This window comes from Aulonocara stuartgranti (genome assembly GCF_965226115.1).
Source record: "Aulonocara stuartgranti genome assembly, chromosome: 12".
NCBI lineage: Eukaryota > Metazoa > Chordata > Actinopteri > Cichliformes > Cichlidae > Aulonocara > Aulonocara stuartgranti.
Window position 1 is genome coordinate 3013649 of NC_138948.1, and position 23969 is coordinate 3037617.

The 23969-nt window shown below is 41.1% G+C and overlaps 1 protein-coding gene across 10 annotated transcripts in view; it reads right to left on the minus strand.

Annotated features, from left to right (window-relative positions):
* Positions 1-478: 478 nt before the first annotated feature.
* Positions 479-23969, minus strand: part of slc4a4a (solute carrier family 4 member 4a) — a 64976-nt gene continuing 41485 nt past the window's right edge. For 7 of the 10 annotated variants that reach the window (XM_082555013.1, XM_082555015.1, XM_082555014.1 and 4 more), the window contains 16 exons: positions 23029-23183; positions 22248-22355; positions 21866-22040; positions 21643-21776; positions 20812-21086; positions 19555-19625; positions 19044-19229; positions 18809-18922; positions 18275-18436; positions 16546-16724; positions 14847-14919; positions 12997-13065; positions 12106-12279; positions 10760-10921; positions 8830-8909; positions 479-2867 (listed from right to left, as the gene is read on the minus strand). In XM_082555013.1, coding sequence (XP_082411139.1) covers positions 2759-2867; positions 8830-8909; positions 10760-10921; positions 12106-12279; positions 12997-13065; positions 14847-14919; positions 16546-16724; positions 18275-18436; positions 18809-18922; positions 19044-19229; positions 19555-19625; positions 20812-21086; positions 21643-21776; positions 21866-22040; positions 22248-22355; positions 23029-23183 — 2226 coding nt within the window. In that variant the 3' untranslated portion in view covers positions 479-2758. Of the gene's footprint in view, positions 2868-8829; positions 8910-9778; positions 9873-10759; positions 10922-12105; positions 12280-12996; positions 13066-14846; positions 14920-16545; positions 16725-18274; positions 18437-18808; positions 18923-19043; positions 19230-19554; positions 19626-20811; positions 21087-21642; positions 21777-21865; positions 22041-22247; positions 22356-23028; positions 23184-23969 lie in introns of all 10 variants that reach the window. The other 3 variants (XM_082555010.1, XM_082555017.1, XM_082555011.1) reach the window with 1 other exon arrangement.

The window sequence follows — 23969 nt, forward strand, 5'->3', positions numbered from 1 at the left end:
CATCAGACTGACGAGCACTCGAGTGCTGTTTGATAATTCTCTTTATTTCCAATATGCATTTCATTTGAAAAATATAAATTCTAAAATAAACAATTTCACCTATTCTAAAGTCACAAAATGTTAATAATAATAAAAAAAAATTGCATCAGTATTCCGAACACTAGGATTAACAGAAGATTTTCACGTCGTGTTGTAGGTTTTTGTCCGACACACTTACACAGAATCACACTTTAAACTAACCACTCCCCACAGAAGATGTCCCGGGCGCTGACTCACATTCGTTTCCACTCGCCGCTGCTGACAGCTGTAAATACTGAGGTGGAATATTAAGTATGTCGTGACTCTTATCTACGTCTTTGAAATCTCTACCGTGGCGATCCGTACAGAGGCCCGGAGGTTTCAAATTAAAATGAAAAAAGTGAGAAAGTGCTTCAGTGCACCCATTAGAGATTCAGTGGGGAGATGGTGTCGATCAATGTGGGTCATGCCAACTTTGAGCTCCATCTTCACCACAGAGACAAAACAAAAACAGAAAACAGCATGTAAAAGCTTTTTGTGTCTATTGTTCAGATCAAACTGCAAGAGTGTGTCGTTCAACATTTAAAGCGGCTCTTTTGTGCTGTTGTTGTTGTTTTTCTTTGCTTATGAGAGTCATCCAGTCACTTTCTTCAGATGTGGAGAACTGAGGCTAAAACTACTTGTTTCAAACAGTAATGACTACTGTAAGATAAATATGGATTATTTATCTTACCATGCAAAGGTAATCTGTAATCTCCAGGAATAAGTATGTTAAAGATGCACAGGGTCTACATCCACCTGTATGTCCTGCTATCTGATGGAGTTATTATTATAATTCCCACCAGTTATTTTGATGGGAAATTATATAACAAAGCTGCTAAAGTAAAATGCATGTCAGGTGAAAGTGGGTGTACAGCAGCTCTTTTTACTTAATTACCTGTACCAGGAGCAGAGCACTTTGCTTTCAGTTGTTTCAGTGAGATACTTACTGCAGTTTGGGGGAAATTGTAAAATGTTTTTGCACTGAAGAAAAGAACATTTTTCTTTGTATATACCAAGAAACCTACAGCTGATGCATAATGGGTCAGCTGCAATTTTGTTTTTTCAAACAACCTTTGGAGCTTGTATTTCTCTAAATACAACTTCTGTTTCCTGCCTGATTACTACAACAGAAGGGAAGAGTTCAAAGTTAGCGCGACCCACACAGCAGCCACATTCATGTAATATAAGTTCACATAAACCTGAATTATCCTTTATAACTGGCCAAAAACAGACGAGCAGTCAGAGAGATGCACGCGGTCATTCTGTGGGAAACCGTCTGAAGTAAAAACATTGGAGCAAATATGGAGTTTGTGCATCTTCTGCCTCACTGACATGATGTTTTAACAACTGTTTAAAGGATGTGTGTGGGTTAAACATAACACTCACATGCCCTGTGCACACTCTACAAGCTCAGCAAGTTTATTATGGGGGCCAAAATTAAAATGCTTTGCCTGATAATTAGAAATTTGAGTTAAAGTGAAGAAAACTGAGTCAAACACTGACCAGCAATCAGAGATTCAAAGACATGTTTGACAGCTGACGTGCGCACGGGTCTTTGTGTGGATTTGAAGAAGATAGGATTGCATAACACCGACCAATAAGTCTCTGAATGTAAGCACAGATGGCATGTGACCGTTGTATTACAGCCCAAACACGTCCTTATGAAAAACGTCTTCACATCATCAGATAATTCCAAAAACAGCTGAGAAAAACAAAGAAAACCTGCCGTGAACCGAACTGAGCTCGCATGGATTTGATTCCCGTCTCCTCTTTTTCACATTGTTACTTTAAGAATCAATCTCTTATAAGCCACTTAGGTAAAGTACTTTGTGCAGCAAAAGTAATTATTATGATATGCATTTCTAGTTAGAGTTTAAGTTTGGCGGAGGAAAATCGGATGATTATGTCGCTGGATTGTTTTCTACTCGAACAGAAAAAAAATAAGAAATGTTACAAACACACACACAATAAAATCTTTTTTTTAAAGCAAAACAAAAGAAGAAAATGATTTAAATTAAACGAGTAACAAAAGCAAAAGAGTAAAAGATTCAGAAAACTAGAAACTGAAGCAAGTAAAACTGCATCACAAAGTGAGAATAAAAATATTTTCCTCATCTGCACATACAAATGTGCATTGTTAATCTGCTATTAATTTACTTAAATATCTACTGTATTTCCTTCACAAGCTATGATCATAGAGTGAATCTGTGTGAATCATTTCTACAAGAGGACAGAGAGAAAATATCAAAACCCCATCAAAAGTCAACACATTGCAATCATTCATGATAAGCACTGAATCTAAAACAAGAGGTAGAGCTATAAAAACATGATTTTCCTGCTACAGGAAAATGTTATTAGAATAATTCGGTTTATATAAAAACTCAGACAGATGATATTTGTATATGTTTATATAAAAAGAGCAGGTCCATGCGTGGTCAGAGTGAGCTGCAGCCTCGGTCGGTGATGCGTAGGAGGAGTTGCATAGAAGAATATTCAGGGGTTACCTTTGTAAGCAAAGACTAGCTGTGGAGCTGTGAGAGAAACGTGGTGAGGAAAGACCATATAGCGTGCAGCGTAATGCTTCTTCTAAAGCGTGCCGCTCTTCACAACAAAGTCTTGAAGTCATGAAGGAGATCGGAGTTAAAAGAATCACCGAAGGTCAGTAAAAAGAAAAGTTGTGCTGCAGGTTGGTGGAGATCTACAGAGATGTTTCGGATCCTCTGCTCTTCCAGTAGAAAGTGTTATCATCGTCTGGGTCCATGTCTATTCTAATCTGAGGCACAGACTTCAGCGGACTCATCTCAGGACTGAAACACAAAAATAAAATATTTTAAGTACATGTGTGCAGACGTAGTGCGTCGACTATATCATCTAGGTGTTCGGGGTCGATTAGATGAAGCTTCAGCAGACTCGCCTGCTGCATCACTTTTCACTTCAGTTTTTAGGGTGTCTTTAAATTCAGCTCTTTCTTTTCTTTGAAACAACGCAGCATCCTTCTGTTCCTAACACATCATCCTGTCCTTATCAGTATTCAGTAGATATCCAGGAGGATTTCAAAGTTTTCCTGTAATTTTTTGGGAGCAGAGTAAATATGACAAAGATCTGATAGATGCCCACCAAAAAAATCATGCTCACATCTCAAAGGTTGTACCCGGTGATTATTTGGCATTGTTGCTTTTCTTGGTTACTAGTTTATGTTTAGCTGACTTAACATCTCACCTCTAGGTCACTTTATTGTGGTATTTCACTAATACCTCAGTATAGATCTGATGTTTCCTGAGGTCGTCTGAGCTCAAAACAATTTGCCTTCAGTCTTAGTGGGACAGGATTACTTTAACAGCAGGGTCAGCGTAACGTCATTACTACAATAGATACCCAGGAACGATGCCAGTGATAATAATGAGCATGTAACTATTAAAATGCCTAAAATGTTTTAAAGTAAAATGACATCAAAAAGCACCCAGCTAATTAACCCTAAAAGAAAACAACATGTGACTGAAGAGCACTGCGGCTGTGGCTGCGGACCAATTATGTCACTGGTTGTGGTTTGTTGACATCGCAGATGTCCTGTAATCGCAGCTGCTTTTCACACATTGTGGTAACAGTGCTGATGGAAGAGGATTAGTGGGACGACTGTGGGGCAGATGGGGTGATGGGAAGGCAGCTTGACCCTGCATGTGCTCACAATGCGCAGATCCTGGTCATTGTGAGAAGTTGCGGACATGATGGAAAAACATAATCTCTCTTAAGCAGCATAATCTTTGCTATAAATATTTGCACACCAGCAGTTCCTGTCATGCCTTTTTAAGACCGATTGTCTCCTTAAAGCTCTTATCAGTGGAACACAGTGTGCATTTATCATGCAGTATAGACTTACAACATCCACACAGCAGATTGATCTGTGTTCCTAAATACACAAAAACACTACAAAATGGCCTAAGATGCAGCTTTAGATACTAATCTCTTACAAGTCACAGGCAAATTTAAGACGAACCAGTTTAGCTGTTATTCAGCTGGTTGCTTTTGATAATCCTGCAGGTTATGTTCCTGCAGACGTTCAATGAAGTTCAACATAGTCAGACTTTGTTAGCATTAGCTGGCTCGATAAAACCTTAAATCCCAGTCAGAGATGATGGATGTCACAAAGGTGGTTATCAACTTTGTCTGCATGAGAGAAACTGTCGTGAACTGGCTGTGAAAGGACGCAAATGCAGATAACATATAACACAGCGTTATTAAGTAAATGGAAATACAAAACAACAGTGGGAAATGATAAGAACTAAACACATGTGGAGGCAAACAGAATGACACACAACCATGAGGGAGAACGCGACACTGGACAGAGGGAAACACGGGGCTTAAATACACAATAGGATGATGAGGGAACAGGAAACACATGGGGAACACAGCGGAGACAAATTAGACACGAGGAAGCAAAACGAAACACACTGAACATGGAACGCAAGACTTTCACAATAAAACAGGAAACGAACGCAAGACTGACACTGGAGTGGAGAAAAGGCAGATGAGAGGGAGCGAGGGAACACGAGGGAACACGAGGGAACACGAGGGGAACATGGATAAACATGGTAGACAGGGGAACATGCAACAAAACATAAGGAGCGAAACAAGACACAAGGACTCACAAACGGATATAAACAGAGACACAGAGAGCTAAACAGGGAATATAGGAAACTCAAAACAGCACTAGGACTACTAATGAACCAGAACATAAACCATACTACAAAATATTAACTAACTCAAAATGCTGGGTTAAAAGGACCCAGAACCACGACACAGACGTTGCAGACATTTTGTAAATGTTTCGATTTGATCGTAACAAGCACGAGTGAAAAAGTAACTCAGGCTCATATATTTTACCACTCGTTGTGGTGGTGCTGCACATTACAGCTCTCAATCTTTAACTTGTTTAAACATTTGATGTTATTCAGTGTGTGACGAACGCGGCCGTGACTCTGGCAGACGAGCTGAACACTTTCTATGCTCGCTTCGAGGCTGCAGCTAAGGTCTCCAACAATGCTAGTGTTAGCGGCGCTAACGGCTGCAGACAGGAAGATACTGCCAGCACCGGAAACGTGCTCGTCATCTCCGAGCATGAAGTAAGGAGAGCCTTCAAAAGAGTGAACACCAGGAAAGCAGCAGGACCAGACGGCATCCCAGGTCGTATCCTAAGAGACTGCGCATACCAGCTAGTATTTAGTATTTATTTATTTATTGTCATTGTCAAGAACAATGAAATTGCGTTTGGGGCTTCCATACAACCCAAAAAAAAGAAGAAAATAATAAATACCCCTTAAAACCCAAGTGTACATATTTAACCCAGTGTGACTCCAATGCAATAATCCTTAGCAATAATGTTCGTAGAAATTCAGACAAAGACCTGAGAAACATGACAAAATACAACAATGCAACCCATTCAATATTATTGTACTGTGAGATATGATATCAGATATGATAGTTATCTATTTAAGAAAGGGGGGGGGGGGGCAGGAGGTGGAAGAGAATAAAGATATGATGCACCAATGCAGACCAGTTCATTGCTATTAAGAAGGTGGATATGGTTATTGTCCGTGAGAGGGGGGCAGAGAGTTCAGGAGCCTCACAGCCTGTGGATACAGGCTGTTGGCCAGTCTGGATGTTCTGGCCTGTATAGACCTGTACCTTCTCCCTGAGGGCAGCAGATGGAAAAGGTGGCGCGCAGGGTGATGTTGGTCCCGCAGGATACTGTGCACCCTCCTCAGACAGCGAGTGGGGAAGATATTACTGATCTCTGGCAGACTTGTTCCAATAATTCTGCCAGCTTCCTTCACCACCCGCTGGAGTGCTTGCTGATCGGCCTTGGTGCAGCTGGGGAACCACACTAGAAATCCATACGTCAGAACGCTGCTGATGGCACAGTTGTAGAAGTTCAACAACTGTGCTCCTGTGTTCACTGAGATATTCAACATCTCTTTATCTCAGTCGGTGATCCCCACATGCTTCAAAGAGTCCATCATTGTTCCTGTCCCGAAGAAACCCCACCCTGCTTCTCTCAATGACTATCGCCCTGTAGCCCTCACCTCAGTAGTGATGAAGTGCTTTGAACGCCTGGTCAGAGACTTCATCATTTCTTCACTACCAGACACACTGGACCCACTACAGTTCGCTTACCGTCCAAATCGTTCCACAGACGATGCCATCTCTCATCTCCTCCACACATCACTCACTCACTTGGACACTAGAAGGGGGAATTATGTTAAAATGCTCTTCATAGACTACAGCTCTGCATTTAACACCATAATTCCCTCCACACTCACCACCAAGCTGGAGCATCTGGGACTCAGCTCATCTATGTGTCAGTGGATCTCCAACTTCCTAACTGGCAGACCACAGGCAGTAAGGATGGGCGGACACGTCTCAGCCTCCACCACTCTCAGCACTGGAGCCCCCCAGGGGTGTGTTCTGAGCCCCCTGCTGTACTCTTTGTACACATATGACTGTGTGGCCACTACCAGCTCCACCACCATCATCAAGTTTGCTGACGACACCGTCGTGGTGGGCCTGATCTCTGATAACAACGAGACGGCCTACCTGAAGGAGATTAGGAATCTGGAGAACTGGTGCCAGAGGAACAACCTCCTTCTAAACGTCAGTAAGACAAAGGAGCTGATAGTGGACTTCAGCACTAAGCAGGAGAGGAACTACCAGACCCCCGTCATCAACGAGTGCCCAGTGGAGAGAGTGGACAGCTTCAAATACCTCGGAGTTCACATCACGCAGGACCTGTCATGGTCCTGTCACATCAACACCGTGGTGAAAAAGGCCCGACAGCGTCTCTACCACCTCAGACGCTTGAGAGACTTCCAACTGCCCTCCAAGGTGCTCAGGAACTTTTACTCGTGCACCATAGAGAGCATCCTGGCGGGAAACATCTTAACCTGGTTCGGGAACAGCACCATGCAGGACAGACGAGCTCTACAGAGGGTTGTGCGGTCAGCTGAGCGCACCATCCGCTCCGAGCTCCCTGACCTGCACTCAATCTACAGCAGGCGGTGCTGGACCAAGGCCAGGAAGATGGTGAAGGACCTCAGCCATCCCAACAACAGACTGTTCTCTCTGCTGAGGTCAGGAAAGCGATTCCGCTCCCTGAAGACCAACACAGAGAGACTGAGGAGGAGCTTCTTCCCGCAGGTGATACGGTCTCTCAATCACACCACCACACAGTACTGACCCACACATATGGTTCTTACACACACACTGGACTTTCTGGACTTTGGTTTTGCACACATTGTTTTTTTTGCACAACACTGGTCACTATATTCTTCATTTCCGGTTAATACTTGTACAGCTACTGTCATTGTGTATATATTTATTTATATTTAGATTTCTTCATACATTCTTATATAGTTCTATATTGTGTATTTTGTTGTACAGTTATTTTATTTTCAACTTTAATTTATATATTTTATCTTATTCTTTTCCAGTTAAATTTACCCTTCATTCTAATTTGTGTTGTACAGTTATTTCATTTTTAACCTTAATTTATATTTTATTCCTTCCTAGTTAAATTTACCCTTTTTAATTTTTCATATTTATTTCCTATCTTATTCATAGCCTTTTCCTTTTTTGTTTTCTTTAGGTCACGAGCAGTTGTCCAAGCATTTCACTACATATCGTACTGTGTATGACTGTGTACGTGACAAATAAAATTTGAATTTGAAAAAATTTGAAATTTGATGTCTGACGCTTTCCCATAAAGATGGGAAAATTAGTGAAACACACTTTGTTGTTTTATATACTTTTTGCATTGCTACGGCACAGAAACTAAATCACACAAACGGGAAAGTGTGGAAAACTTACATATGACTTTAACTAAAACTCATACAAACAGATGAGTCTCCATGAGACTATGGGCTAATTTTGCTTCCAAGTACACCCGTCGGGTCTGAATGCTATAGTTTGGGGCCATAATTATTATGTAGCTTTAATCCTATGCATATTTGCTGAAAATAATAAAGTATTATCTGTGATAATGCAGATTCTGGAGGCATCATTGGCCATTAGAAAGCACTTTGGGTGCAAGTTGCAGCCGAGCATGGAAGATTTCAGTTTGCTGTCTTTCAAAAGGCTTAACAGTTACGTGGCAGCTTAGGTTAGCCAGCATCTACAGATGTCAGTTAATTTGAGTAAAACACAGACTAAGTCACAAAATGTGTTTAGGACAAACTTTATTTATCTCTAAAGCTGTGGAAAAGTAAACCAAAAACAAAATAAAATATTAGCTCACTAAAAAAGAAAAAGTCTCACTGAAGCAGCTCCTTTGTTTTACTGAAGGAAATAAAATAGAGAAAAAACTCTTTTGTGAACATAGCAGAAAAAAAGCACAGCAAAAAACTAGTATTCAGAAGCCTTTCACTTTTTAGCATACAGCATGCAAACAGCATGACGGGGCAGACAGACGAGCTGGCATATGGCGCCCAGCGCTTTGCTTCCCCTTGAGGAAAATACAGTTTAGCCATAGGTAAGCTAATTAGCCTAACTGACCTTTAAAGTTCAGGCTAGCATTACGCGTGGGGATAGTTAGCGTGCCTTCTGACCTTTTGCCATCTCTGATGCCACTGTCTTTATTAAATGCAAAAGGAAATTGGTGGAGGTTGTTTTGTTTCGTTGCCATTTTGTTTAGTCTGGCAGGTGAGCTGCACTGTGACAGTCTGTGGCTCTCAGCTTCCCGTCTGTACACACTCTGATATCCACACACACACATCTCACCTGGACAAGTAGTTGGCCTGGTAGAAGCGAAGCTGCTCAGCACGATGTGTGTCGTTCAAGGAATGATGAGGACTTGTCTCCTACGAAAAAACCCCAAAGAAAACAGCCATTAGCTCACAGATATCCATGTAACTTGTTAGATAGCCTCTGACACACTTTAATGTTTGACATCCTGTGTGTGTCATAGCATCTGTAAGAGCAAAGCAGCGGGTAAAACCAGGAACACAGTGTGGATCAAAGATACTGTAATGAATACATATAGAAACCAGTCAGTTCATTTAATGTTGTAAACAGGCATTTGTTCTAGTATTAAAGGACCAGTGTGTGATACTGGGGTCATTTATTTTTCCCCATCCAGCGTGTATCATACTTTTATCTGCTTCAACAGAGTCTTTAAAGGTTGTTCTAGTATATTTCTACACCAGCCCAGACAAAGCTCAGGAGAGGGTCTGCTGTGTTGTATTCTATTTGATTTTATTAGGTGAAGTGATCCTAAAACATATAATAATCAACACCCTCTGAAAAGCAGGGCCAATCAGTTAGTTCCAACCTCCAATAAATGTAATTAAGTCTACACACTAGTCCTTCAGCAAACACACATTAGTTATATATTAAGGCAAAAGTTAGAATTCAAGAAGACTTTTGTACATAAAACTAAAGTTACTGTTAAATATGTTTAAACAGGCAGGATCCACAAAGTCAGACTTAACAGCACGTAACTGAAAATGGAAACTGATGGGGGGAAAGAAGTTAATTGAGCAGGACGAGGTAGAAAGCGAGCAGCTTTCATGCATGTTTGAAAGGAAGTAAGCACAAAGAACGGCAAAGAAGTGAAGCAAATTTAAATATCATGCAGTTACAGACAAAAAGGCACCACATCTTCACTAAGTACAGCAAGTTAGGCAGGCGCAAGAAGTAGTTTTCTCCGGTGCTGCAGGTAGTTACTCACTGTCAGAAGCCTTATCACTTAAGAAGGGCTCCTGTTCCATCATGTCCATGGGGATTTTAATGCTGGGAATATTCTCATTGTAAGGAAAGTCAGACTGTTGGAGAGAGGAAACATCATCATTGGAAACTTTCTTTTTTCTCTTCACCGGCTTGTTTCCAGCCATATCCAGTTCAGAGCTACAAGAAAATCAGTCATGAGTGAATAATTCAGAGCAGCCTGCCAGAGGGTCCAACTGGGCCCACTGCACATCTCTGCAAAGTGTAGAAATTGGAGCAAAGTCATTCATTATATTTTGAATGCAGCACGACGATGGCGTTAACACACAGGAGTAAAAATATGTGGAAATTTTAACTTGTTTTTAAACTCATGTAGACATAAAATAATATTGTCTAGTTTTTAAAACCAATGTATATGAAGTTTTGTACTTTTTAATGCCCACTGTGATTGTAAATCATAATGTAAATGTCCAGCAAACTCACTGAGGGTGGAAAAACACGGATGCGTCACAGACTCATCTGTTTTTAAAGCGATAGTTCATTAAATGCATTCAAAAGAAAGGGGTGTGGCTGTTTTTCACCTCATTTACTATGCAATCATACAGACTGGGCTGCAGGAGACTCGTTAACTGTTAGTTAACGATAACTGTGCTGAGGTGCACTGTTTAGCCTTTAGTCAAAACTCTTGCAATAAGATCTCTCTCTGTGCTGCAAATATCTAAAAATGCAAAGTGCTTGAATAAAACCCACGGCGTTCTCCGGTCTACACGGTGAAGGTATGATTTCAGCATATGTCGCCTCTTAAACATTCTCATGTTCATTAACTGGAAGAACTACAACCTAAAAATGAAAGAAATGTGCATAAACTCCGAGTTAGGATGAGCTGCTGTAACAGAAAACAAACAAAAAGAGTTAAGAATGAAGAATCTCAAATAAACCTAAGAGTGAGTTAGAAATGTAAGAGATGAACATATCCCAAACTTACGTCGTCAGCGTCGCTGTCTATGCTGCCACGTTTCTTCTTTTTCTTCTTATCATCCTCTTTCTTCTTCTTGTCCTTCTCTGGGATGACATCATCCAGGAAACTGAGGTCATGCTGAGAGAACAGGTAATCCATCCCCTTTCTGACAGCGACCAGAGCGAGGATCTGATTTTGAGATCATTCGTTGACAGAAAGACGTCAGCGTTAATTCTATCGATATTTCTTTTTTAAACATGAGCTGAAATCGACGTAATTTGTAAAATAAAATAATACATTAACCCACATTAACACGTCAAACCTGATTATTTCACTTTGATTCTGAAAAGTACAACAAACTTTATCGTTCAATGAAGTTTATAACAACATCCTGCAATATAACTGTTACATGAAGTACTGGGATGATCTCTGCTGATTTATCACCCAGATAAACTCAAGTCTACGTACACAAAACAAACTTTCGAGAAACGGTTTGAACTTGAACTGAAAATGCATTTCTGGTCACAGCCTCTTTAATTCTGCTTTGGTGAGTGTAATGCTGAACATAGTGCCTGCTTAGCTTTAAAACAGCACAAACTCTCTGTTAATGAACTTTCCATTTAAACTGTAAAAATGTGTCCTGATATGAAACTTTCGTCACGCCATTATGAATCTGCCCAATACCTATGTACCTAGATCAGAGTCCTTCTGCTGCTGATGCCTGTGATATGACTCTTACAATAATACTAAAAGGTGTTAGTATTACTCACTAATCCCACAAGGTTGATTCTGTTCATCTGGACGTTTTCAATGGGAGAAACGTTTCTCATAAACAGCACATTTGCACAATGACTGAAACCAACACCACTGAATGAACAAAGTTCTGTGAGGTCAGTTCTTTGATCGTTAATATGTTAACTGTCATGACCACTGATCAAAGCCCACGGAGCATTGATCAAAGAATCGGGGAATGGCTGCAATCACAGCATTGTAAGATGGTGACAGATGGACCCTTAGGCCCCCTCCTCCATTCAGAGATGGTCTTTCCCTTTTCACGTAAATGGCCTCCTTGACTCCGCCCTCAAACCAGCGTTCCTCCCTGTCCAGGATGTTACATCCTCATCATTGAAAGAGTGTCCACTGGCCTGTAGGCGTAAACAGACTGCAGAGTCCTGGCCTGACGAGGTGGCTCTTCTGTGACAAAATGTTTCTCACACTGAAAACGTCCAGATGAACAGAATCAGCCTTTTGGGATCCACTTACCTGGGTGATTGAGCGTGCGTCAAGACATTACTCACTAATATTAATTAAAACTATACATTCTAGGATGCTGCAAACTTAATTAGCAGCATCTCAATAAAAAGATGTCTCACCATGACAGGGAAGACGATGGCAGCCACGGTGGACTTGAGGATCCAGAGCAGAGCCAAGCAAAGGATTTGCATAAAAGTGAAGAGGTGGACCTTCCGGAGAGGAACGTGTCGCAGGTAAACCAGGTCCGGCTGGTGCTTCGCCGGCATTAGAAGCAGCTTAAGACGATCCATGAACTACAGAGAGACCGTGGTACCAATTAATATGACAGAGCTTCAGTAACCATCACTGCTTTTCACTGCAACTAAAGTAAAGGAAACTATGCAAGTCCTTATTCTGAGACTTTTACTGATATCGGCTGCCGAAGGTACCCAGGCATCATCTGCAGCATGTTTGGATTTTTTATGTTTAAGCGTGAAGATTCAGCCAATCATTTCCAGCTGGTATCCTTAAATTTACAGCATAATGCAGTTTATCCTACACAAGTGCTGAGTGACTACCTCAAAGGGGGGAGAAAGCAGCAAGGCAGCTTGAGTTTCTCTGACTCTGAGCACATCTGTCTGTGCTGATGCACAGATGGTCTTCTATCCAAAGAGCCTCTGCACCTATGGTGTCACAGGCTTGCTTCTCTAACATGAAGGAAACCAGAACAAACATGCAGCAGCTCTGACGCAACAAGCATAACATTACATGTGCTAGCTGGACCATCCTCCACGCTCCCCTTGCCAACTCAGCGCTTCCTGTGTCTGTTTTTACCATTTAACCGTCCATTTCTTAAAAGGAAATGATGGTTAAACAACTGGGTTATATCCCCCCCCCCCCGACTAGTCTAATTTGTGGAAATATGGTAATTGTAGTTGTTTTTTTGTTGCTGCTGTTTTGTTTTTTCAGATCAGTTTCTCTTTAGTCAAATTTTTTCTGTGGCTTGTTTTTTTTAAAAATTAAAATGATACCTGCACTCCATTGAGAGAAGCGACCCCCATGTACAAGAAGACTCCATACAGCACAGGCATGGGGATGAACTAGGTAAAGGGGAAAAGAAGAATGCACATCACAGATGATACTTAGATCCTGGTTTGTTAGGAAACACAGAATATGTAAAGGTTAGTGAGCAAAATGAAACCACTGAAACTTGTCTGATTTGTTCTGAATTCGAGGAGTCGCCTATGAGTTGTGTAGTGCTCTCAAAGATTCCCACAACAGCGTGTGGACTGTTGTGCATCACAGCTCCAAAAAGAGAAGTCGTATTACTCCACAGCTGTCGACAGTCGCAGGAAAGAAGAGCAGCTGAATATCATTTAAAAGTCTGAAATTACTTACTGTGCTGCAAAGGGAACCAATGACAGCTTTTTGAACCCAGCTTTCAGAGGTTGAATTTAAAATATGAGGTGAGAATAAGTATATCTAATCTTTGTAATCTAATGATAGATTGGCTGATTTGTATAAATCGAGGGAAAGCTGCATATAAAACTCTCTCAAGGAACTTGGCACGTGTTCGGCATGCAAAAGTCTTTGAGTTATAAAGTTTGTGAACATTTATGAAAGTTTGTGAGAGAGTCTGGCCTCTCGGTGGCCGAAGATCAAAGTTAATGGCGCTGCTGTAAAACTCACTGAGAGACAACTGACGTCTAGAAGGACTTAAAAAAAATTCCACTGATCTTTGACTTCATCCACATAAGTATTTATTGTGTGTGTGTGTTAACTTAATTTTTATTGTATTGAGCGATCTTCTTTTGCACTGAGATAACTGGACCTCAATGTCATTTTTCAGCGCCTCGTTGCTGCAGGGACGATAAAGATTCTGATTCTGATAAGATAGCAGCTTATCAGTAATCAGTGAGTGTATTTATTATGCAGGTTTATGGGCAGCCTGATAAAGAAATCCTTTTATTCTTTTAAATTTAATTTGACCAATGAAAACTATGTTAAAAAGCAGAGAAGTCCGATTTCATATATGTCCTGGTAACTGAAGAACAGGTTAAATACTACAGATCCTCTTCATAATAATATGACCCACCGGCCATATTAGACAGACTATTACCACTTTATTGTGTCGTTGCATTTTGATGCAGATTTGAAAAGTCACGTAAGAGCAACTGGAATTCAAACACATTAAACTGAAATGGGACATATTAGCTGATCGTGTCTGTGAGGGCTCTCAGTGATCCAGGTCATCGTAGCCTAAGGAGGTTGGAAAGAAGGTCCCAGATGACACCTTGGCTCATGTGATTAGGTAGAGGATCAATAAGGGGTCCATCACCCTGTTGGGGACACTCCCATAGGGCTTAAAATCTGGGGCTCTCCACCAGTTGCTCTTAGAACTGAAGAAGCTTCTCGGATGAAACATCTTTAAGAAACCTAAAGACGTCCAGATGCTTTTCTTTCCAAGCTCCTTAGACATTAGCTGTGTTTTGTTTTTGCATTTTTTGCAGGAGCATAGTGTGAAGCAGCATGACTTTTGCTCAGAGATGGCGATGAAGCCAAGTTACACTGCCTTTATATTGTTTAACTTTGTGCAGTATAACTAAAGAGAGCTTTTTAGCATTTTTGTAAATCACATTTAAGCAGTACTTGCATTGTATGTCTCTAGATCTATTAAAAATGTATTGTTGTTTGTTGATTTCTAGTCAGAGGCTTGAAAATAAATTCAAACTCCTCCCCAGAGCTGTTACCAACATGGTTGCTACGTGGTAAGACCTGCTTCTAGAAGGACATTGATTAAACTCATAAACCGTTTAACTGGCATGTCAAGTTAACAAATCAATCACAAGACAAGAAATAAAATCAATATCTGATTGATTACCTTTAAAACTGGAGCCATAAACACAGACAGCCCTGTGAGGATGAACACGCACACACCCGTGACCCTCTGCTCTCTGCAAAGGACAGAAAAATACATTTTACACAAGAACAAAACTGCAGCGTCTGAGCTGTCTGCTTGCTATAAAGTCATGATCTGAAGCAGCCTGGCAGTCAGTTACCAATTCATAAATTAGTTTAGCCAAGAAAAAGAAAACAGCACCAGTGTTTGCAGAGGGTTCAGAGTTAGTGTGGATGTTCTGGTGTTACGGTTTGTTAGCTCAGCTTACAGCTGACACATCAGGAGGCCGGGGAGGACGTCAGACATGAAAACAATCAAAAGCCCCGTAAAACTAAAATGAACACAAAGGAAGAACCAGGCAAGATGCTGAAAATAAAATATGTTAATACTGCCAATAACACAGCTTAATTTAAATACAGATAATCATTAAAAACCTGAGATGATGAGAAAAAAAAGAACATTTGTTAAAGTTGTCTCACGCTGCCTTTTTCTGAAATATTTATTGAGACCAAACACTGAATGAACAATATTGACCAGCTAGGATCAACAAGCCAACAGCAATAAGTGTTTATTGATTATGATTTGAATGATAAGAGTGATCGAGACACTTTGTTCAGAGATCGTGTGCACGTTAAAAAGCACAGACGTAACTTCCAGGTCAGAAAAACGAAGCCAGCGTTGACGTGCCTTAAGCCTGCGTTCTATCTGAAGGCCACCAGATGGCGATAGATGCGGTTGCAAAAAAAGACTTTGGTCCTATAGCAGTCTAGGGAAAAACACCTCTCTGCCATGACCTCTGTGAACATGTTGTGACGAGTTTATGGGCTCAGTCACACGTTTGGGGTCATACTGAATAACAAATCAGAGTCTGCTTCATAAATCGTGGTAATAACATGTTTCACAATGGAGCAATACTTGTCAGTTAAAGGTCATTAACAATGAGTATATGGTTTCATATTCAGAGTGATCGGCTAAAGAAATCTGAGGCTTCAAACTGCCTCCCTGATCAGCGGCCACAGCTGCAACATCTGTCATCGAGTCCTTCAACATGAATCTACCAGAAGTAGGCAGGGGTGTCTTTAGCTGCTTATTTGCTAATCAGTTAATAAATTTTAAACTAAGACTAATCAGCTAATCTAACAGTCAGAAATCGAAACAAGTGTGGCTAATTTGAGCATTTCTGGCATGAACAGCCTTCTTTCCAGTGCACATGACATATGTGCTAAGAAAATAAAAGAAAAAGTTTAACTCATGAGCCAATTCAACATCTTAGCTTAACTATTTTTGAGGAAGGTTTTTGCTTCTGTGTTCATCACATCTCAAAATGACTCATTGCTGCTGCAACACTCGGGCCATTTGCAGAGCACTTGGTGTTTGAGCAGATCACAGCACGAGTCCTTCTTCATGGACCTTCCAGTTTTAACCACAGTCCTTCATCTGAAAGCACTTAATTCCATTTTCAATTTAGTGCATGAAATATCTGAAAGATTATCCATTTACTGCTCTTTGATGCATGTTGACCAAATCTAACCAAGTGATTCTGCCTTCTTCTTCCTGGAATCTCACCTGCAGATCAGATGTAAAAGCCATTCATTTCTCACAGTCAAACTAAAACTGTCATCGGGCTGTATGTGACCACAGTCCAGAAAGGGGGCGTCTTCCTAACAAGCATTGCTCTTACCTCACACCCAGGAACTTTGGCTGCTCTCCGGGAGCCGATGTTTCAGTCTCCATCTTCAAACTGTCGATGTGAGCGATGGAGATGACGGTGGCGGCCACATACCACGGCAGACCCATGAAGGAGCAAATTGCTAGCAGAACAGCCACCCAAAACAGATCCAGATGGTAACCTGCCCCTTTCTGGTACAGACAAAAACAAGGTCAGAGGTAACGTGTGTGTATGTACAGGCAGTAAGCAGAGCACAGCTGCAGATACAGGCAGACCTAAAACCCTGCAAACTGCTCATTTATGGTTTGTTTGCAGAATAAGACAGAAGAACCAACGCGATGCTCCATCATTTATTGTTTAAAGGGGCAAATTACCCCGCTGAAAGAATCCTATTGGTCTACTTCAGCAGTTACTGCCTAAAAATAACAGGTAGTACTGTCGTGACATCTCTCTCACCCCTATGAGAAGAATGATGTTTAGCTCCAGTGTGAAAGGATCCAGTGTTCTAGAGCAGGGAGGCCAAACTCATTTTACATCGTGGCCCACTTTGATCTCAGGTGGGCCAGACCAGTGAAACTCGTCTTCATGTCAACATGAAGATGTTTAGATATATTTAATATAAAAAATGTAATTAAATACATCCTGTAATTATAAAACAGTGTTGTTAATTTTTTCATTTTTTTTAACACTGTAAAAATCATCATTTCTATAGCAGATAGTGAAAACACAGGAACTTTCTTGACTGTTTGTCTAATGCTTTTTTACTTTGTTCTTATATGAAGTAGGGATGGACCGATCCGATATTACGTATCGGTATCGGTCCAATACTGACCTAAATTACTGGATCGGATATCGGAGAGAAATAAAAAATGTAATCCGATCCATTAAATATCATGAAAGCACCTCAAAAAACTTGCAACATGGCGTAACTCAGCTCATAACCGTAGCACGTCGGAGCAGTGTGCGTCACCTGATAGAGCGGCTGTGGCGTGCGAGACCTGTCGGTGGTCTGGTTGAGCATTTGGAGCCTCGTTACCAAACTGGTATTTCATCTCCGAGAAAGTGATCCCAGACAGAAGTAAAGCAAGTGTGTAAGTTCATCTCTGAATGTTTGTAAAGCATTCCAGCGTTAAGCTTAACAACAGATATATGGAGCGACTGCCTCTCTCCCTCCCTCTCCTGCTGCTACTTCAATCATGAAACTGATCAATGATCAGCTGTCGCGACTTTTTAAATTTGAGTATGAACTTATACAAAATGCAGCAACATACTAAAAAAACACTTTTATTGATTAAAACTATCCAAATTTATGATATCGGTATCAGACATAAAAAAGTGGTATCGTGCCATCTCTAGTATGAAGGGCCATGGGGGAGGTCTTTATCAGTAGGAAAAGCTGTAAAACCTTTGAAAATACAGAGAAAATGTGAAAATTTGTGCCCTTCTTCACATTTTCCAAAGCCGTCCGGTGCACCAGATTGGAATTTTTGGCAGGCCGATTCTGGCCCCCAAGCCTTATGTTTGACACCCCTGTTATAATAGAGGGACTGTAGTTTGTTATGTGAAACACACTAAAAGTTCCATACATCATAAAAGAGAAACCAAATGAAAAAAACCTCTTATGTTTGCACCTTATGAAAAGCTGTTTTTGTTGGATTTATCAGTATTTACGCAGCAACAACGTTCAGCTTTGTAAAGACGCTTCACAAAGCTCATTCTGTCAGAAGGATTTCTGACTTACCTTTAGCTTGTGCTCCTTCCTGTTGACAATCACAGCAGTAATCTGTTGGTCCATAAAGAGCAGGATGGTGACCAGAAGGGCAGGAAGAGCAGACGCCAGATAAACCCACCAGGGGTTTCCTCCAAATGGGGCCACAAACCAGCCTCGGTTTGGACTTGTTGGCTATAAGGAGAGAAGACACACAGAGTCAGTCCATGAGATTTAAATTGTACATATCCTTGCAAAGGCTTCCTGTCCATCAAACATGTTCATTTAAACTCCAGAAAACCTTTTTTTTGTTAACCTGTCTCTGAAACTGTGTTAAGGTTCATTATGTGCACAATTAGAGTGGCTGCTTTTAGTGAAAGATGAACCTGGTACAAAGTGCTACACCACTGTCTGTAGCCGCTTATGCCGACTGGCCATCTTTTACATACAGTCTATGATGATGACTTGCAGGACAATTTAACAAGAGTTTATTGTTGCCTCAGGTTTCATAAAGCCATGCATAACTAATATGGACTTTAATTTCTCTGGGTGGAGGAGGGCACTCACTTTGAATTCACTTGGCACAAGAAGTTTAGGCGTATCAACTCCTACGAGCATATCAACTCCACAGAAGATAAGAATGGCCAAGATGATGGCAAAGTCACTGATGAGTTTTCGCACCTGAATGAAAAGAAAACACAAAGAGACTCTGGAACCTGCTGATCCACAAACAGGTGGAAATTTCATTTAGTTCCTTCACACATGGCTCGTTCAGTTAAATTAGCTCGGCACACTGACTCACAGTGGTGGGGAAAAAGGGGCTTGTCTTGAACTTTTTTAGACACATGGAGCAGGTGTAAGTGCCAAAGAACAATATGAAGGACATGAGGGTGATGTCTGGGACAAAGTCGCAGGTTTTGCCCACCAGCTCTCCATTATACTTCAAACACTCGGTCCTGGAGAGGGACGACCACGTGGCATTCGGTGGCTGCGTGAGAGAAACAAACAGGTTAAATAAAGTTTGAGATCAAACTTCCAGATTAAATTAAACCAAAATAGCTGCTTGAGAATTTCCATCTTTTACAGTGTAAGAGATTCATAAAACAGTGCCCAGAAACACAGGAGAGAAAACCGAGAGCATCAGTGTTAATGTGGTGACTCTCCTGCAGAGGTTAATACAGCAAAGCACAGCGAGGGGTTTAGTCGAGAAGGTTTGGTTGCTCAGGTGACTCATCAAAAGAAACTATTAACCTGAAAATGATACATTTTAGTTTGTTTCTTAAAGAGCATCAAATAAAAGGAGAGAGACGCACCAGATCTGTGTTGTTCCAGAACCAGTCTGAAGTGCCTTCTAAAGGATCGCCAATGATGTCTGTGCTGTTTTCTGCAAGAAAACAACAAAACATGTTTCCTCTCAGCATGAGAGCTTTAATACGTTTAAAGGTTTCCAAAGTGACACGACTGAAATCTTATATGGAAAATTAATTTTACAGAGGCCATTTATGACATCTGACAATCAGCCTGGTAAACTCTGGTCAAGGTTAAGATACTTGCAGTACAGTACAAAGCTCAGCTATGACTTAACTTGTTACAGTGATTATTTTGCATTCATTGTGATACTATCTCAATATAAGTATTAGCTATCATGTTAAAGTGCCCTTGGGAACAGCCTTTGTTACCTGAGTGCATCCGAATGTCAAAGAAAATCAGCAGCAATCTGCTAACAATGAACTCAACAGCTACTTCATTTCAATAATGTCCCATCTACACAGAACAGCTTGAAGCAGACATAATAAGTGTTCAGACAATCTGACATTGAGACATCAATGCTTGTAACTTCTTGTAATCTGACACAAAGGATACAAACGTTTTATGCATTTATGTCTGCTAGGAAACTCTAGACCAAGCCACAGAAGAAGCAGCTACAATAAGAGGGAAAAGCATCAATACAACCTGACAGCTATGATTAGGTGCAGGATAAACTCGTTTTTATAGGTTAGCTTTTCCTTAATCTTTACCTTTGTTTTGGGCCATAATTTGGTTGATGTCTGTGTGAACATGTGCATTTAGCTTTAATGTAATATTCAAACTGAAACACTTTATTAATCTGTGTTTTTTAAAGTGTTACACAAATAAAAAGTACAGCTGTAGCAAATCTGATTAAAGAAAATGCACATGTGTACTGCTGCCTTTGCACCATAGACCTTTAGCTATGAATGCACTGCTGGTTTAACTTTATGCCAGTGGACTGGACGATCCACACAACTGTCGTTTCCTCTTTTCTATATTACACAATGCAGCAGCATTACTGTAAGCTGAACACAGAGCTGAACAGCACCAGCTGTGTTAAATTAAACCTCTGTTCTAACTGATAATTAGACATTAAACGCATCATATTGGTTTAAAAAAAGATCTCTGTTCTTATTCTCACAAGAAGATAAATTTCATGCATTGTTCTTAAAGATTCTGGCAAAACCTGTAACATTGAATAGCAGACCGGCTCATTGGCATGCGTGGACAAAACAGGCTGTACAGTGTGTAGATATGCCTTTAATTTAGTAACTACTCACCCAAGACAGTAGGAGCCATGCAGAGGCAGTCGTACTGCGTGACATATTCCATTCTGAAGTCAGGGTTGATTGGATAATGATGAGCTAATTTGATCATCTTCTTGAAGGCATCATAGATAAAGATGAAGCTGATGAGACAGGAGAAGCCCTCCTCAGTGAAGCGGGTGAAGTACTGGACCAAGTAGCTGGCATCAGTCGCCACGAGCAGCAGGCAGAAGAAAGCCGACCACAGGCCGATCCACAGGCGGAACTCCAAGTAGTCAAACTCATTATCTCTAAAAAAAAAAGGGGGGGGGGGGGGGGGGGCAATGAGTCATATGATGGGACGGGGATGTGACTTTCAGAGTAAAACAACAATAGTATTATTGGAATTATAGACACTGAACACAATTTGCACAAAAACAGCACAAAGAACTGTGAATATTGTTTCTTAAAAAGTTATTGCTCAGTACAACATAAGCACAACTTATTGTGCTTTTCCTTATTTTCTGTTGAGTGCTGTTGTCATGAGGTCAGAGCAGATGTACCTAATGTGGCTGTGCAGAAAGCTCTGCACCACCTGCCCTCTACTCAAACCGTTTCAAGAGACAGCAAATGAGAATCGAGCTGGATTAAACAGAGCTAAAAGCCTTATGTCTGAATCAGCTAAGAATTGCACTGAAGCACGGTGATAAGTATAAATAAGGATCATTTTAAACTGTGACTCATTCATAGTCCAAGAATAAAACGCATCGCCTTTAACAGAATCAAAAAGACACAGTGACAGCTGAGATTTTCTAAAACACAGGGCAGTAACCAGGCATCTAAAAAACAGAGAGAATGGAGACCTACCTGCTGAAGTTGAAAAGCAGCCGTTCAAACACCAAAACGGGGCCAGTGCTGCTGAGGATGATGAGAGGCTGACCACCCAGCAGACAGAAAACGCCACCAGCAATGGCTGTGCCCAGAAAACTCTCCAGCACACCCTGCACACATGTTGGAAAGCAGTCAGGGAAACGCTCACAGTGTAAACGGTGAACGCTCTTCAAACCGTCACATGGTGCAAAAGCCTGACCTGCATGTTCTCCGTAGCATCTCCCAGCAGACCACCAAAGGTGATGGCGTTCGTTACAGTTCCCAGGTAAATAAACATAATAGCCGACAGGGCCTGAATGTGAAACGCGTCGGTGAAGTCACTGACAAAGAAAGGCGCTTTTCTCTTGATGTCAAGTTTGAGACCCCCACAAAACCTGGAACAGGACAAAGCAAAAGGTGAGTCGCTGTCAGTGGTATGGACTACTAAAGCCAGCAACTCGTTTTGATGCACCGAACATGACATTCACACACGCGACACTGGACAGTGTCGTTTCACTCAATATTCAATATGTTAGGTAAAAACAGTACAGTGCTCCCAACTATTGCATGCAGATGACATCGCTTTGTTCAAAGTGTCATACTTTCCCGTCTTCCTGAGCTCTTCACCCACAGCATGTCCTCCTCCATGACCTCCATCGTGAGGCATGTCTCCGTTCATCTGAGAGTCGCCTCCTGCATACATGTTTTTCCTGAAATACACATGAAGGCACAGATTTGTTCAGCAGCAGGAAGTCAGAGTACCTGATCCAGGTCCTACAGATACTGGTATGTGCTGGGAGATCGATCGATCATAGAAGAATCATAGAAGGTCAAGTTATTCTAGAGTTACTACATGCCAGCTTTATGTAACCAGCTCTTTCATAATTGAACACTGTTGTCCACCTGGATGCACCTCAGTGATTTTACTCTCCTGAAACATCTCATTTTTCCTCATTTTTCCGTCTTTTATCTACAAACGTCTTCTAATCTCGCACTGGTCCTCTGTGGATTTGTGTTAACATCTAGGCAGACATATTTTCATGCTGCTGGTTATTAAATGGCTCTTTTAGACACAAGCTGCCAGAGTTAGAGCAGACTTTGGGTCACATGAAGTTAGATGAAGTGTTTGTGCTGACACAGGTTTAATGAATGACCAGCACACTAATATACAGCCCCAGGTGTTTAAATCAATCAACTCTTTTGGTTTCAGATAAGATCACAGTGACAACTTCCCTCTGAACCACTAACGCTTATTTTTTAACATATTTTTTTCCCACAAACTCTGATATGACCCATTCTGCGTATCTTCTTTAGTGACAGGCAGCTTTTTCTTCAATCATCAAATCTGAATCATGTAAAACAGACAAGTTTGAGCTCACTGACCTTTTGTCAGAGGAGGGGAGGGATTTTGGAGGCTCTATCCTGATGGCTGGGTCCCATTCTCCAGGAGGAAGCACAATCACCTCATCCAGAAACTCGTCAATACCGGCCAGCAAATCTTGTCTGTCCTTGGCCTTATATGCAATGTCATGAAAGACCTGAACACACAGAGGGGGAGAGATGGGGCATTCAAGTGTAAAAGACACCTGTCAAAGAATCCAGGGTCACGGGGCAGCAAACTGCAATATCAGATCTAAGGATTGTGAACTAATTCCATCTGGTAAATCCCAAAACTCTGGAGGGGGACAGAGATGCAGTTTGTTTTCATCAAAACAATAACTCTCATAATGTACCCCAGCATGAATATAACATTAAAGAGGTGCCTGTCCCATCTAGTTTTATTTAGTTTGCATTTAAGACCTGGTCCCACAAAGCGATAGGTGTTATTCATAACCACTCAATTATACAGTGCTGTAAATATCTCAGTGTCCACAGTGATACAGTACATTAACCTTTCATATTCATGGGAGGATAATGTGGTTCACTGGTTAAGTTCTCCTCCAGACACTGGCATGTGTTTGGAGGGGAGCATGTTTAATCAGGCTTGTTTTATTGAGTGTAATCAGGTGTGGGATAACTGCATGGGACGGGAACCCTCCTGTGTCACTGAAATCAAAGTTAGCTTGCTTAGTTCAGACTGCAGCGATTGTTAAAAAGACCGCTATAGCCTCCAAACTGGTTTCAGGTTTTATTATAAACTGGTTTTTAAACATTTTGTAATAAAACTTTATGATTCATCCAGCACAATATATGTTCTCAGCATGAGCTGCTACTATCCGGTAAGTTTAAGAGCCTGCTGAGGACTTTACAGAGCAGTGTGAAATAAATGAACCCTACATAGGTTACACTGCAGGGTCACTTCTGTGTGATGCCTGTTGTTTTGT